The sequence below is a fragment of the Coregonus clupeaformis genome, unplaced genomic scaffold (assembly GCF_020615455.1).
Source record: "Coregonus clupeaformis isolate EN_2021a unplaced genomic scaffold, ASM2061545v1 scaf0611, whole genome shotgun sequence".
Taxonomy (NCBI): domain Eukaryota; kingdom Metazoa; phylum Chordata; class Actinopteri; order Salmoniformes; family Salmonidae; genus Coregonus; species Coregonus clupeaformis.
The window spans coordinates 131,861-145,393 of record NW_025534066.1 but is presented as its reverse complement, the minus strand read 5'-3'; the positions used below and the strand labels follow the sequence as shown (position 1 = coordinate 145,393).

Sequence of the window (13,533 nt, the reverse complement as noted above, 5' to 3'; positions counted from 1 at the left end):
AGCCAGTCCTGAGAGCGGGTCTGAAAATGGCTGGATCTCCAGTTAATACGTGAGCTGAGGTAGTGGGGGGAGTCTCTGAAGAACCACTTTATATACAAAAAGTAGCCAATGCTGGGCCCTTATGGTAGTCAGACACTCCCAGCCAACAGAACTATACAAAATGCAGTGTTGTGTACAAAAATTGTCTCCAGTGATAAAATGCAGTGCTATTTTAAAGCAGAGGCCTACGCAGGGATGTAATTTTGATTATATCACCATAATGAAGTACTGGGAGAAGCTTTGCTTGAACAACCGTCCTTCAACTTTCCCAAGTGAGGCAGGATTTATTTCTATAAAAGAAACCAATCTTAATTCTCAGCTTTTTGTCAGTTTTTCAATGTGTGTTTTAAAGAGAGCTTATCGTCAATACAAATACCCAAGTACTTATGATGGGGAACTTGCTCAATTTGGGCTCCCTTCAATGAGCAAATACGCAGGTCCTCAGGGTCAATATTACGAGACCTAGAGAACAACATAAACTTGGTTTTATTAGCATTTAGCACTAGTTTAAGATCATTAAGTGATTTTTGAATTGAGTAAAAACCATGCCGAAGGTCATGAATGGCCTGCTGTACTGAGGGGGCACAGGAGTAAATAACTGTATGATCCGCGTAGAGATGAATGCTACAGGTTTTAACAGATAGACCAATATTATTTATATAAATAGTGGAGAGAACATGGCCCAAAAATCCATCCACACCTTTCATAATATTGAGGAAACTAGATTTGATACCGTCCATTAGATAGTTATTTAACCAACTGCAAAATGCCTGATCTAGGCCTATTTCAGACAATGGTCAACCGTATCAAATACCTTCTGTAGCTCAATTGGTAGAGCATGGCGCTTGCAACGCCAGGGTAGTGTGTTTGATCCCCGGGACCACCCATACGTAAAAATTTATGCACACATGACTGTAAGTCGCTTTGGATAAAAGCGTCTGCTAAATGGCATATTATATTATAAATAAGATGGCACATAATCTCATCTAAGACAAGTGTAGCCACTGAAACAGTGCTATGTCCAGGTCTAAAACCAGATTGGTGCTCATTAAGAATAGAATGAGAAGTTAAACATGTTCTAAGCTGAGAGACTTTGGCAAGGCAAGATAGCTTGGAAATTGGATGGTAGTTATCCAAGTCAGAAGGATCTCTGCCTTTGTGTAGGGGGAGGACTTCTGCTGATTTCCAGATCTTAGGGATAACCCCAGAAACAATTGTCAAGCTAAAAATATAGGCTAGTGATTCTGCAATAAGTGATTTTTATTTTTACATTGATCTTCAATAAGGCACTTAGTACATCATAGACATCAAATGGTTGAATTGAAAATGAGGAATGTGTATCTGGGAACGTATCCTTCTCTGCAACCTGGCTCGAGGTGAGTAAAGGACTCCCTCTGCTGGAATCAGAGTTTACAGAAGCTATCTTATCAAATAGGTGGCCCGCTGAGGCAAAGTGGTTATTAAAAGCACCACAAATGTCCATCTCCTCTGTAATGGGACCAGAGGCTGTCCTAACCTGCTGGGGTAATGTTTAAAGCTGGGGAGCGGGTTGGTTCAGTTATCAACTTAGTTAGACTTAGCTCAATGCAGATATTTTTCAGCCTATCAGTAGCTGGCATCAACCAATCCAGATTAAGATCACCCAAAAATGTTAATTGCTGAGGCAAAATGTCCATCTTATCTGTAATGGCTGTCATAACCTGCTGGGGTAATAAAGGGATGGAGTTTTGTTTCAGAGATTTTACTACCTTTCAGAAGGCAGCTGGATTCCCACCATTCTCAGATACAGTGGTTCCTCAATTAAACGTTTCAAGCTTATGCCGCGACCGTTTGTGGTAGAGGGTGGCAGATTTAGGTAAATTGCGTCATTCTGTCATTGCACCACACTATCACAAGAGGGAGTTAGAACGCTGATCTATCGGTAGTCTAACCTCAACAGGATCGGTGTCCTGTATATGGGAAGGTTGAGCTAACGTGCGCTAATGTGATTAGCATGACTGTTGTAAGTAACAGCATACTTTCCAGGACATAGACATGTCTTATTTGGGCAGAAAGCTTACATTTGTGTTAATCTAACTGCACTGTCCAATCTACAGTAGCTATTACAGTGAAAAAATACCATGCTATTGTTTGAGGAGAGTGCTTAACAACAAAAAACATATCAAGGCAACTGGTTTGATACATTCATCTCTGAAGGTAAATAATGTACTTACATTCAGTAATCTTGCTCTGATTTGTCATCCTAAGGGTCCCAGAGATAAAATGTAGCATAGTTTTGTTTGATAAAATTCATTTTTATATTCAAATGTAGGAAACTGGGTTCTACAGTTTGAACCCCTGCTGTCACTGGTTCCACACCTTTTCAAAGATGATATTTCTTTTTTTACAAAAATAACGCATGTTTTTTTGTTTGCATGATCTTTTAGCAGATCTAATGTGTTGTATTCTCCTACATTAATTTCCCATTTCCACAAACTTCAAAGTGTTTCCTTTCAAATGGTATCAAGAATATGCATATCCTTGCTTCAGGTCCTGAGCTACAGGCAGTTAGATTTGAGTATGTCATTCTAGGCGAAAATTGACTATCTTTCGTAAATGAATGGAGGTGTGAATGTTTCAGTCCGAGAGTCTCGCTTCTCTGGCACTAGAGTCCTGCATCAGGCAACAACCAAAAAAATAGCTGGTGGGTGGTCCCGGAGTTGAGAGAGAACTTGGGTAAATACAATGGCGCAATTACACTTGACATGTGGACTGACAATTTATCAAAAAACAGGCACGGTGGGCTTTTGGTTTCTCTCCCTCTAAAAACAGAAATAAATAATTCTAAATAACAAACTGGCTTTACTCACCACAGTGTGAAAGAGTGATAGCCCCTCTATATGAAGTGGGTTTCTGAAACACGGAGTCCTTTTTTGCTGATGTGAAGAAGAAACTGAATGAAAGAGAGTCCAGCGAGGATAGGGAGGGGAAAAAGGTTGTCCATATTTTCAAGACCTGAGCTACTTTATTTATTTAGTTTGTTTAGGCTATTTAATATATTCGTTTAGGCTTGGCCTATTTAGAAGGCTATTTAATATATTAGTTAAGGCTTGGCCTATTTAGAAGGCTATTTCACAGCATAAAGCTATATTTGTCAGCATAAAGCTGAGTGACTCACTCCTTCGTGGCTTTGGATCAAAATAAATAAGTACCAACATTCTTTCTGATAGTCTTTAATAAAGAAATGTTTTGACCAAGTTAATCTGCTCATGTTGTGTGCGTTCAATTATTTGTGACATTGTGGTTACAATGAAGAATTTAAATGAAATAAATCCTATTCATAATGAATAATCAAATGCATGTTGCAAGCTTGTCATTTTTCCTTATTTAATTTTCTTGTAAGATTTTATTTTATATTTTTAGACAATACAAAACATACAAACAACAACTACATCACACCTGCCTAGACCCACCTGCTCACACCCCCATCTCCAGCGCCCGCATCACTCTCCCCCACATGGCCTCAAAGTGCACCATTTTGTTTCTCTCCGTCGCCCACACGCACTTTCAACATTTGGATAACAAAGCATTTAAAGGCTGACATTGGTTGATTTTCAGTCCACATGTCAAGTGTAATTGCATCATTGTATTTACCCAAGTTCTCTCTCAACTCCAGGACCACCCGCCAGCTGATTTCTTTTGCCTGATTCAAGACTCTAGTGCGATAGGAGAGAGACTGACTGAAACATTCACACCTCCATTCATTTACAAAAGGATAGTCTAATAGCTTGGCTAGGTGTGACAAATCCCCCAATTTGTGCCACAGTTTAGACTACCGATACATGCAGTCAGAGTTGAGTCCTATTGTAAAGTGTAGCCTAATGGCCAAAAAAGGGCAAACTTGCAATGCATTCGATGCTTAAGTACTCTAAAGTTTTCTATTTCTAACTCAATATCACAGACCAGATTTGCCCTAACGAAAACTGTATCAACCCCTACAAATATATTAATTTATTATAATCCACATAATTCAAACAAAATTTGCTGTAGCAAGAGGAGAGACTGCATGCTAAAGACAATCAGAAAGAATGTGTCTTTAACCCTGCATTATAATATAACTTATTTTGAATGAAAGCCAGGAATGAGTGAGTCACTCAGCCCTATGCTGTTCCTGCTTCTGTTGCCTATTTGAGTGTTTGTTTAATATCCTACTGATTCTGTGATCACCAAGCCTCATGCAAGCGCAAAATGTCGGATAAAGCAATTTCACAAATCCGGCTGTTTTTAAACTTTGCATTAGAACAGACTCTCTGGTATTAATTATACTTCATTTAGTATTGTGTACACTGTTCCAAACTGGCAGATCAATTATATTGTAATCTAACAGCACCTGTTTGTCATGCTCTAATTCACATAATATGCCTAAAATCAGGCCTTTATGGTAGAGTGGCCAGACGGAAGCCTTACAGTATAGTGCACTTTCACTCCATTCACTACATCTTTGCCTCGATCCTGACTAGTCTCCCAGTCCTTGCCGCTGAAAAGCATCCCCACAGCATGATGCTGCCACCACCATGCTTCACCATAGGGATTGTGCCAGGATTCCTCCAGACATGACGCTTGGTATTCAGGCCAAATAGTTCAATCTTGGTTTCATCAGACCAGAGAATCTTGTTACTAATGGTCTGAGAGTCTTTAGGTGCTTTTGGCAAACTCCAAGCGGGCTGTCATTTGCCTTTTACTGAGGAGTGGCTTCCGTCTGGCCACTCTACCATAAGGACTGATTGGTGGAGTGCTGCAGAGATGGTTGTCCTTCTGGAAGGTTCTCCCATCTCCACAGAGGAACTCTAGAGCTCTGTCAGAGTGACCATCGGGTTCTTGGTCACCTCCCTGACCAAGGCCCTTTCCCCCCACGATTGCTCAGTTTGACCGGGCGGCCAGCTCTAGGAAGAGTCTTGGTGGTTCCAAACTTCTTCCATTTAAGAATGATGGAGGCCACTGTGTTCTTGGGGACCTTCAATGCTGCAGAAATGTTTTAGTACCCTTCCCCAGATCTGTGCCTCGACACAATCCTGTCTCGGAGCGCTACAGACAATTCCTTCGATGTCATGGCTTGGTTTTTGCTCTGACATGCACTGTCAGCTGTGGGACCTTATATAGACAGGTGTGTGCCTTTCCAAATCATGTTCAATCAATTGAATTTACCACAGGTGGACTCCAATCAAGTTGTAGAAACATCTTAAGGATGATCAATGGAAACAGGATGCACCTGAGCTCAATTTTGAGGCTCATGGCAAAGGGTCTGAATACTTATGTAAATAAGGCATTTCTGTTTTATGATTTTTATAAATTTGCAAAAAACCTGTTTTGGCTTTGTCATTATATTTTAATTTTAGTCATTTAGCAGACGCTCTTATCCAGAGCGACTTACAGTTAGTGCATACAGTGGGGGAAAAAAGTATTTAGTCAGCCACCAATTGTGCAAGTTCTCCCACTTAAAAAGATGAGAGAGGCCTGTAATTTTCATCATAGGTACACGTCAACTATGACAGACAAATTGAGATTTTCTTTCTCCAGAAAATCACATTGTAGGATTTTTTATGAATTTATTTGCAAATTATGGTGGAAAATAAGTATTTGGTCACCTACAAACAAGCAAGATTTCTGGCTCTCACAGAACTGTAACTTCTTCTTTAAGAGGCTCCCCTGTCCTCCACTCGTTACCTGTATTAATGGCACCTGTTTGAACTTGTTATCAGTATAAAAGACACCTGTCCACAACCTCAAACAGTCACACTCCAAACTCCACTATGGCCAAGACCAAAGAGCTGTCAAAGGACACCAGAAACAAAATGGTAGACCTGCACCAGGCTGGGAAGACTGAATCTGCAATAGGAAAGCAGCTTGGTCTGAAGAAATCAACTGTGGGAGCAATTATTAGGAAATGGAAGACATACAAGACCACTGATAATCTCCCTCGATCTGGGGCTCCACGCAAGATCTCACCCTGTGGGGTCAAAATGATCACAAGAACGGTGAGCAAAAATCCCAGAACCACACGGGGGGACCTAGTGAATGACCTGCAGAGAGCTGGGACCAAAGTAACAAAGCCTACCATCAGTAACACACTACACCGCCAGGGACTCAAATCCTGCAGTGCAAGACGTGTCCCCCCTGCTTAAGCCAGTACATGTCCAGGCCCGTCTGAAGTTTGCTAGAGTGCATTTGGATGATCCAGAAGAGGAATGGGAGAATGTCATATGGTCAGATGAAACAAAATAGAACTTTTTGGTAAAAACTCAACTCGTCGTGTTTGGAGGACAAAGAATGCTGAGTTGCATCCAAAGAACACCATACCTACTGTGAAGCATGGGGGTGGAAACATCATGCTTTTGGGCTGTTTTTCTGCAAAGGGACCAGGACGACTGATCCGTGTAAAGGAAAGAATGAATGGGGCCATGTATCGTGAGATTTTGAGTGAAAACCTCCTTCCATCAGCAAGGGCATTGAAGATGAAACGTGGCTGGGTCTTTCAGCATGACAATGATCCCAAACACACCGCCCGGGCAACGAAGGAGTGGCTTCGTAAGAAGCATTTCAAGGTCCTGGAGTGGCCTAGCCAGTCTCCAGATCTCAACCCCATAGAAAATCTTTGGAGGGAGTTGAAAGTCCGTGTTGCCCAGCGATAGCCCCAAAACATCACTGCTCTAGAGGAGATCTGCATGGAGGAATGGGCCAAAATACCAGCAACAGTGTGTGAAAACCTTGTGAAGACTTACAGAAAACGTTTGACCTGTGTCATTGCCAACAAAGGGTATATAACAAAGTATTGAGAAACTTTTGTTATTGACCAAATACTTATTTTCCACTAATAAATTCATTAAAAATCCTACAATGTGATTTTCTGGATTTTTTCCCCTCATTTTGTCTGTCATAGTTGACGTGTACCTTTGATGAAAATTACAGGCATCTCTCATCTTTTTAAGTGGGAGAACTTGCACAATTGGTGGCTGACTAAATACTTTTTTTCCCCCACTGTACATGTTTTTTAATTTTTTAATTTCATACTGGCCCCCGTGGAAATCAAACCCACAACCCTGGCGTTGCAAACGCCATGCTCTACCAACTGAGCTACGTCCCTGCCGGCCATTCCCTCCCCTACCCTGGACCAATTGTGCGCCGCCCCATGGGTCTCCCGGTCGCGGCCGGCTACGACAGAACCTGGATTCGAACCAGGATCTCTAGTGGCACAGCTAGCACTGCAATGCAGTGCCTTAGACCACTGCACCACTCGGGAGAAATTGGGTATTGTGTGTAGATTGCTGAGGATTTTTTATTTTATTTCATCCATTTTAGAATAAGGCTGTAACGTAACAAAATGTGGAAAAAGTAAAGAGGTCTGAATACTTTCTGAAGGCACTGTAAATGGTTTAGCAGTCTTTCCAATACATTTGAGTAAAATGAAGCCATCCACCCTTGATGGGCTATCAGCAGGACAGCAGGTCCTCTGTAGCTCAGCTGGTAGAGCATGGCGCTTGTAACGCTCAAGGTAGTGGGTTCGATCCCCGGGACCACCCATACACAAAAATGGATGCACGCATGACTGTAAGTCGCTTTGGATAAAAGCGTCTGCTAAATGGCATATTAATTATTATTACAACAGACTCTTGCCGAGTTTAGGGACTTTAAATGTATTAATGGATGTTTGCGAGGCATGTAACTTCACCCATCTATTTGCATAGCCCACCACATGCACAGTTTTCTAACGACATCTGGATGGATCCTTAACGAATTACTATGGGAAAAAATATCACTGAATGACAGAAATATTGGAATAAAGTAGGCTAATGCAACTGAAGGCAACACATTGTTGCTTACTGAAACACACAAAGTCATGCAATTGTTATAATAGTATTTGAAGCAATAGCCTACCCGCGTGTGGTCTACTATTTCAGCACCGTTTTGTGCTGCTTTGAGACAAGCTTGGGGATGGTCTTGATAAATCTGATTTTTCTTGTCGCTGAATCTCTGTTTGGGTATTTGTTAGCCTACAATTAGGGTGTGGAAATGTTGCTCTTCACTAGCAATTGCTTAGTAGCCTAGGCCTACTCCCGACTAGTCACATTGTACAGCGCCATATTTTCCTAACGGAAACCCTGAGGCCTACATAGGCTACTGTAAAATGCATTTTCGTTTTTCTTGGAATTGAAACACCATAATAATAATCAATTTAATTAAGCTACATTTCTAACAGTATAAACAGCACAACAAATACAATTATAATTTACAAACAAATTATAATCAATCCCATATAGTCTGTTCTAACAAAAAAAGGTTTTAAAGTCCTATAATTTCTCTTTGTAAATATAGCTACCTAAATCTCGCCCTTGCATTATTACAAAGAGAAATTATAGGAATTTCAATGAGCAACAATTATTGTCTGATCAGGGATAGTGTGAATGGGGGGTTGTGTCAGATATCTCTGACTCGGATCAGGCCCTAAATTGTTTTACTTCTTACTTCAGGGAGGAGGATTATTTAAGGTACTGTTTGAAGAGGTAGGGTTTCAGATGTTTTTCGGAAAATGGGCATGGACTCTGCTTTCCTAGCTTCAGGGGGAAGCTTGTTCCACCATTGGGATGCCAGGACAGAGAAGAGCTTGGACTGGGCTGAGCGGGAGGGCCAAAAGACCTCAGGTGGGGTGTAGGGTTTGAGCATAGCCTGAAGGTAGGGAGGGGCAGTTCCTCTTGCTGCTCTGTAGGCAAGCACCATTGTCTTGTAATGGATGCGAGCTTTGACTGGAAGCCAGTGGAGTGTGCGGAGGAGCGGGATGACATAGGAGAACTTGGTAAGGTTGAAAACCAGGCGGGCTGCTGCGTTCTGGATAAGTTTCAGCGGTTTGATGGCACAAGCGGGAGTCCAGCCACAGCGAGTTGCAGTTGTCCAGACTGGAGAGGACAAGTGCCTGGATTAGGACCTGCGCCGCTTTCTACGGATGTTGTAGGGCATGAACCTGCAGGAGCATGTCACTGCTTTGATGTTCGCAGAGAATGACAGGGTGTTGTCCAGGGTCACTCCAAGGTTCTTTGCACTCTGGGAAGGTGACACTGTGGAGTTGTCAACCGTGATGGAGAGGTCTTTGAGCGGGTAGGCTTTCTCTGGGAGGAAGAGCAGTTCCGTCTTGTCGAGGTTGAGCTTGAGGTGGTGGGCCGACATCCAAGTTGAGATATCTGCCAGGCACGTAGAGATGCGTGTCGCCACGTGGGTCTCAGAAGGGGGAAGGAGAAAAGTAGTTGAGTGTAATCCTCATAGCAATGATAGGAGAGACCATGTGAGGATATGATGGAGCCGAGTGACTTGGTGTATAGAGAGAAGAGAAGAGGGCCTAGATCCGAGCCCTGGGGGACACCAGTAGTGAGAGTACATGGTGCAGACACAGATCCTCTCCACGTCACCTGGTAGGATCGGCCTGCCAGGTAGGATGCAATCCAAGAGTGTGCATAGCCTGAGACACCCAGCCTGAGAGGGTGGAGAGGAGGATCTGATGGTTCACGGTGTCAAAGGCAGCGGATAGATCTAGGAGGATGAGAACAGAGGAGAGGGAGTCAGCTTCGGCAGTGCGGAGAGCCTCCATGACACAGAGAAGAGCAGTCTTGGTTGAGTGACCGGTCTTGAAACCTGACTGGTTAGGGTAAAGAAGATCGTTCTGAGAGAGATAACGAGAAAGTTAATCAGAGACAGCATGTTCAAGTGTTTTGGAAAGAAAAGAAAGAAGGGATACAGGTCTATAGTTTTTGACGTCAGATGAGTTGAGTGTTGGTTTCTTGAGGAGGGGAGCAACTCGGCCCATTTTGAAGTCAGAGGGGATGCAGCCAGTGGTCAGGGATTAGTTGATGAGGGAAGTGAGGAATGGGAAAAGGTCTCCAGAGATGGTCTGGAGAAGGGAGGATGGTGGGAGAGGGGTGGAGGATTAAGGAGGGAGGAGAAGGTGGAAAAGAGTTTCCTAGGGTTAGAGGCAGAAGCTTGACATTTAGTGGTAGAAATTGGCTTTAGCAGTGGATACAGAGGAAGAGAAGGTAGAGAGGAAGGAGTGAAAGGATGATAGGTCCTCTGAAAGTTTAGTTTTCCTCCATTTTCCCTCAGCTGCCCGCAGCCCTGTTCTGTAAGCTCGCAATGAGTCACTCAGCCACGGAGCAGGAAGGGAGGACAGAGCCGGCTGGGATGAAAGGGGACAGTGCGAGTCATAGGATGTGGAAAGAGGGGAGAGTAGAGTCGAAGAGGCAGAATCAGGAGACAGGATGCAGAAGATTTAGCAGAAGGGAGAGATGATAGCAGCGCACGCAAGGTCCCCCTGCTCAAGCCAGCGCATGTCCAGGCCCGTCTGAAGTTTGCCAATGACCATCTGGATGATCCAGAGAAGGAATGGGAGAAGGTCATGTGGTCTGATGAGACAAAAATAGAGCTTTTTGGTCTAAACTCCACTCGCCGTGTTTGGAGGAAGAAGAAGGATGAGTACAACCCCAAGAACACCATCCCAACCGTGAAGCATTGAGGTGGAAACATCATTCTTTGGGGATGCTTTTCTGCAAAGGGGACAGGACGACTGCACCGTTTTGAGGGGAGGATGGATGGGGCCATGTATCGCGAGATCTTGGCCAACAACCTCCTTCCCTCAGTAAGAGCATTGAAGATGGGATGTGGCTGGGTCTTCCAGCGTGACAACGACCCGAAACACACAGCCAGGGCAACTAAGGAGTGGCTCCGTAAGAAGCATCTCAAGGTCCTGGAGTGGCCTAGCCAGTCTCCAGACCTGAACCCAATAGAAAATCTTTGGAGGGAGCTGAAAGTCCGTATTGCCCAGTGACTGCCCCGAAACCTGAAGGATCTGGAGAAGGTCTGTATGGAGGAGTGGGCCAAAATCCCTGCTGCAGTGTGTGCAAACCTGGTCAAGATCTACATGAAACGTATGATCTCTGTAATTGTAAACAAAGGTTTCTGTACCAAATATTAAGTTCTGCTTTTCTGATGTATCAAATACTTATGTCATGCAATAAAATGCAAATTAATTACTTAAAAATCATACAATGTGATTTTCTGGATTTTTGTTTTAGATTCCGTCTCTCACAGTTGAAGTGTACCTATGATAAAAATTACAGACCTCTACATGCTTTGTAAGTAGGAAAACCTGCAAAATCGGCAGTGTATCAAATACTTGTTTTCCCCACTGTAAGTTCCGACTTCAACTGTATGTAGACACTGGTATGGTGCTGGAGATAATGAATATGAGGTTGAAAAGTGGTGGAATTGTCCTTTAAGCATATCCGCATCGTCATTTTATTGTCCTCAGACTATAATGATAGTATTAATGAGAGGATTGTTTTGACCTATATTCACATTGTGTTCTCTGGATCTGAAATGCCACCTCCTGGCTGTCCTGTCCTTGGTGTGTGACCATGTGCTCAAACTTTTATTTAAAGTAAATGTCCAATGAAAATCTCATTCTTAAAAGCTCATATTCTGTCAAAATTGTACTCCTAATGTGACCTTGATTGGTTGTATCCAAAGTCGCTCGCTACACACTTTCCAGAAAAAAATACACCCAATAAATGAGGCATAAAAAGTTTGTGCCTCGTCCCCTCCTCTTCCAGGTGGTGACTCCTGAGGACATCCGTCAGTTCTTCGAACAGCAGCAGAGCCGCAAGAGACGACGGGCCAATGCGGGCCAGTACTACTGCAGCTGAGCCGTCTCCATCCCATCTGCTCTCGCCTGTTAGTATAGCTGTTTTCCTTTTGATTCTTTCCACTGAATATCATTGCCTTACATCCAATATCATCTTTGAGTTAAATGCCTCAGCTGTTGTTGTAAAAAAGAAAGAAAATGCAGTTAAAAAAAAAAAGTAATTGAACTTTGTATGAGCTTTCGTGTTATCTTCTTTTGGGCAGTATGCTTTGCTGTACTGTACTCTGGGCTCTGCCTTAAGAGTTGCTATGTAATGTGATTTGTCTAACTATTGAGGCTAAGCAGGTCAGTGAACTGACATTTGATTGAAGTGGATTACTTTTTCAAGAGGGAAATGTTTGTCCGTCTATCATGGCTCGCCAAATACTTTGTTTTGACTGGAGAGAGTTTGTCTGCTAGCAACAGTCTTCCAGACAACAGACAGAGCGGTGACCCCAGTCTTATTATGGTGACCCCTTCACCTTTCATTTACCTTTTGCATTTGAAGATTCACGTCAATGGATTTGCTCTTCAAAGCTCATTCAAACTGAACGCATTATCCATTGCTGCACCGCAAATCAAGGTTAAGCTGGTCAATACAAAGGCATTGTTTTGTCTAGTGATTTATCATTCCCACAACATGCTTTCTTTCCTTAGTGGCACTTATGTTGCAGTTACCTTAGTGCTGTCACAGCTGATGACAGTACTAAATCTCATGATTGCAGTACCCTGACCCACTAGTACAGTTTGCCTGTTAAAGGACCACACTTAGTATTACCATTGGTTTCTCTGTTCTAATGTTCACTCTTTGAGAAATAAAGCTATGAATAATGTACATTGTTTTAGCGTCATTGTTACTCCTAGCAGTCCCATCTGGGAGCCATCCACCCATACATTAAAGAGAATATTATGGAAGTTGAAATACATTTTTGCTAGCTTTAATACCCCACATGCTGATTTTTCAGACATCTGGCAAACCATTAAGGGGATATTTTAATCAAACTATCACACAAGCAATGGAGTTTAGCCAATCGATCAGAAAGCACTAAATCTCTTCCTTGTGAGATCCAAAATTATTATGAACCCGTCCGTTTGAATGTGTTGCTAACATTAGTATATACACTGCTCAAAAAAAATAAAGGGAACACTTAAACAACACAATGTAACTCCAAGTCAATCACACTTCTGTGAAATCAAACTGTCCACTTAGGAAGCAACACTGATTGACAATGCATTTCACATGCTGTTGTGCAAATGGAATAGACAACAGGTGGAAATTATAGGCAATTAGCAAGACACCCCCAATAAAGGACTGGTTTTGCAGGTGGTGACCACAGACCACTTCTCAGTTCCTATGCTTCCTGGCTGATGTTTTGGTCACTTTTGAATGCTGGAGGTGCTTTCACTCTAGTGGTAGCATGAGACGGAGTCTACAACCCACACAAGTGGCTCAGGTAGTGCAGCTCATCCAGGATGGCACATCAATGCGAGCTGTGGCAAGAAGGTTTGCTGTGTCTGTCAGCGTAGTGTCCAGAGCATGGAGGCGCTACCAGGAGACAGGCCAGTACATCAGGAGACGTGGAGGAGGCTGTAGGAGGGAAACAACCCAGCAGCAGGACTGCTACCTCCGCCTTTGTGCAAGGAGGAGCAGGAGCAGCACTGCCAGAGCCCTGCAAAATGACCTCCAGCAGGCCACAAATGTGCATGTGTCTGCTCAAACGGTCAGAAACAGACTCCATGAGGGTGGTATGAGGGCCCGACGTCCACAGGTGGGGGTTGTGCTTACAGCCCAACAC

At 43.1% G+C, this 13,533-nt stretch overlaps 1 protein-coding gene across 1 annotated transcript in view; it reads left to right on the top strand.

Annotated features, from left to right (window-relative positions):
- The window catches only part of LOC121549146 (putative E3 ubiquitin-protein ligase UBR7), a 45,387-nt gene extending 32,815 nt beyond the window's left edge, over positions 1-12,572 (top strand). The window contains exon 12 of the mRNA XM_041861018.2: positions 11,667-12,572. Within this exon, the coding sequence (XP_041716952.2) occupies positions 11,667-11,759 (93 nt within the window). The 3' untranslated portion in view covers positions 11,760-12,572. The remainder of the gene's footprint in view (positions 1-11,666) is intronic.
- The last annotated feature ends 961 nt before the right edge of the window (positions 12,573-13,533 follow it).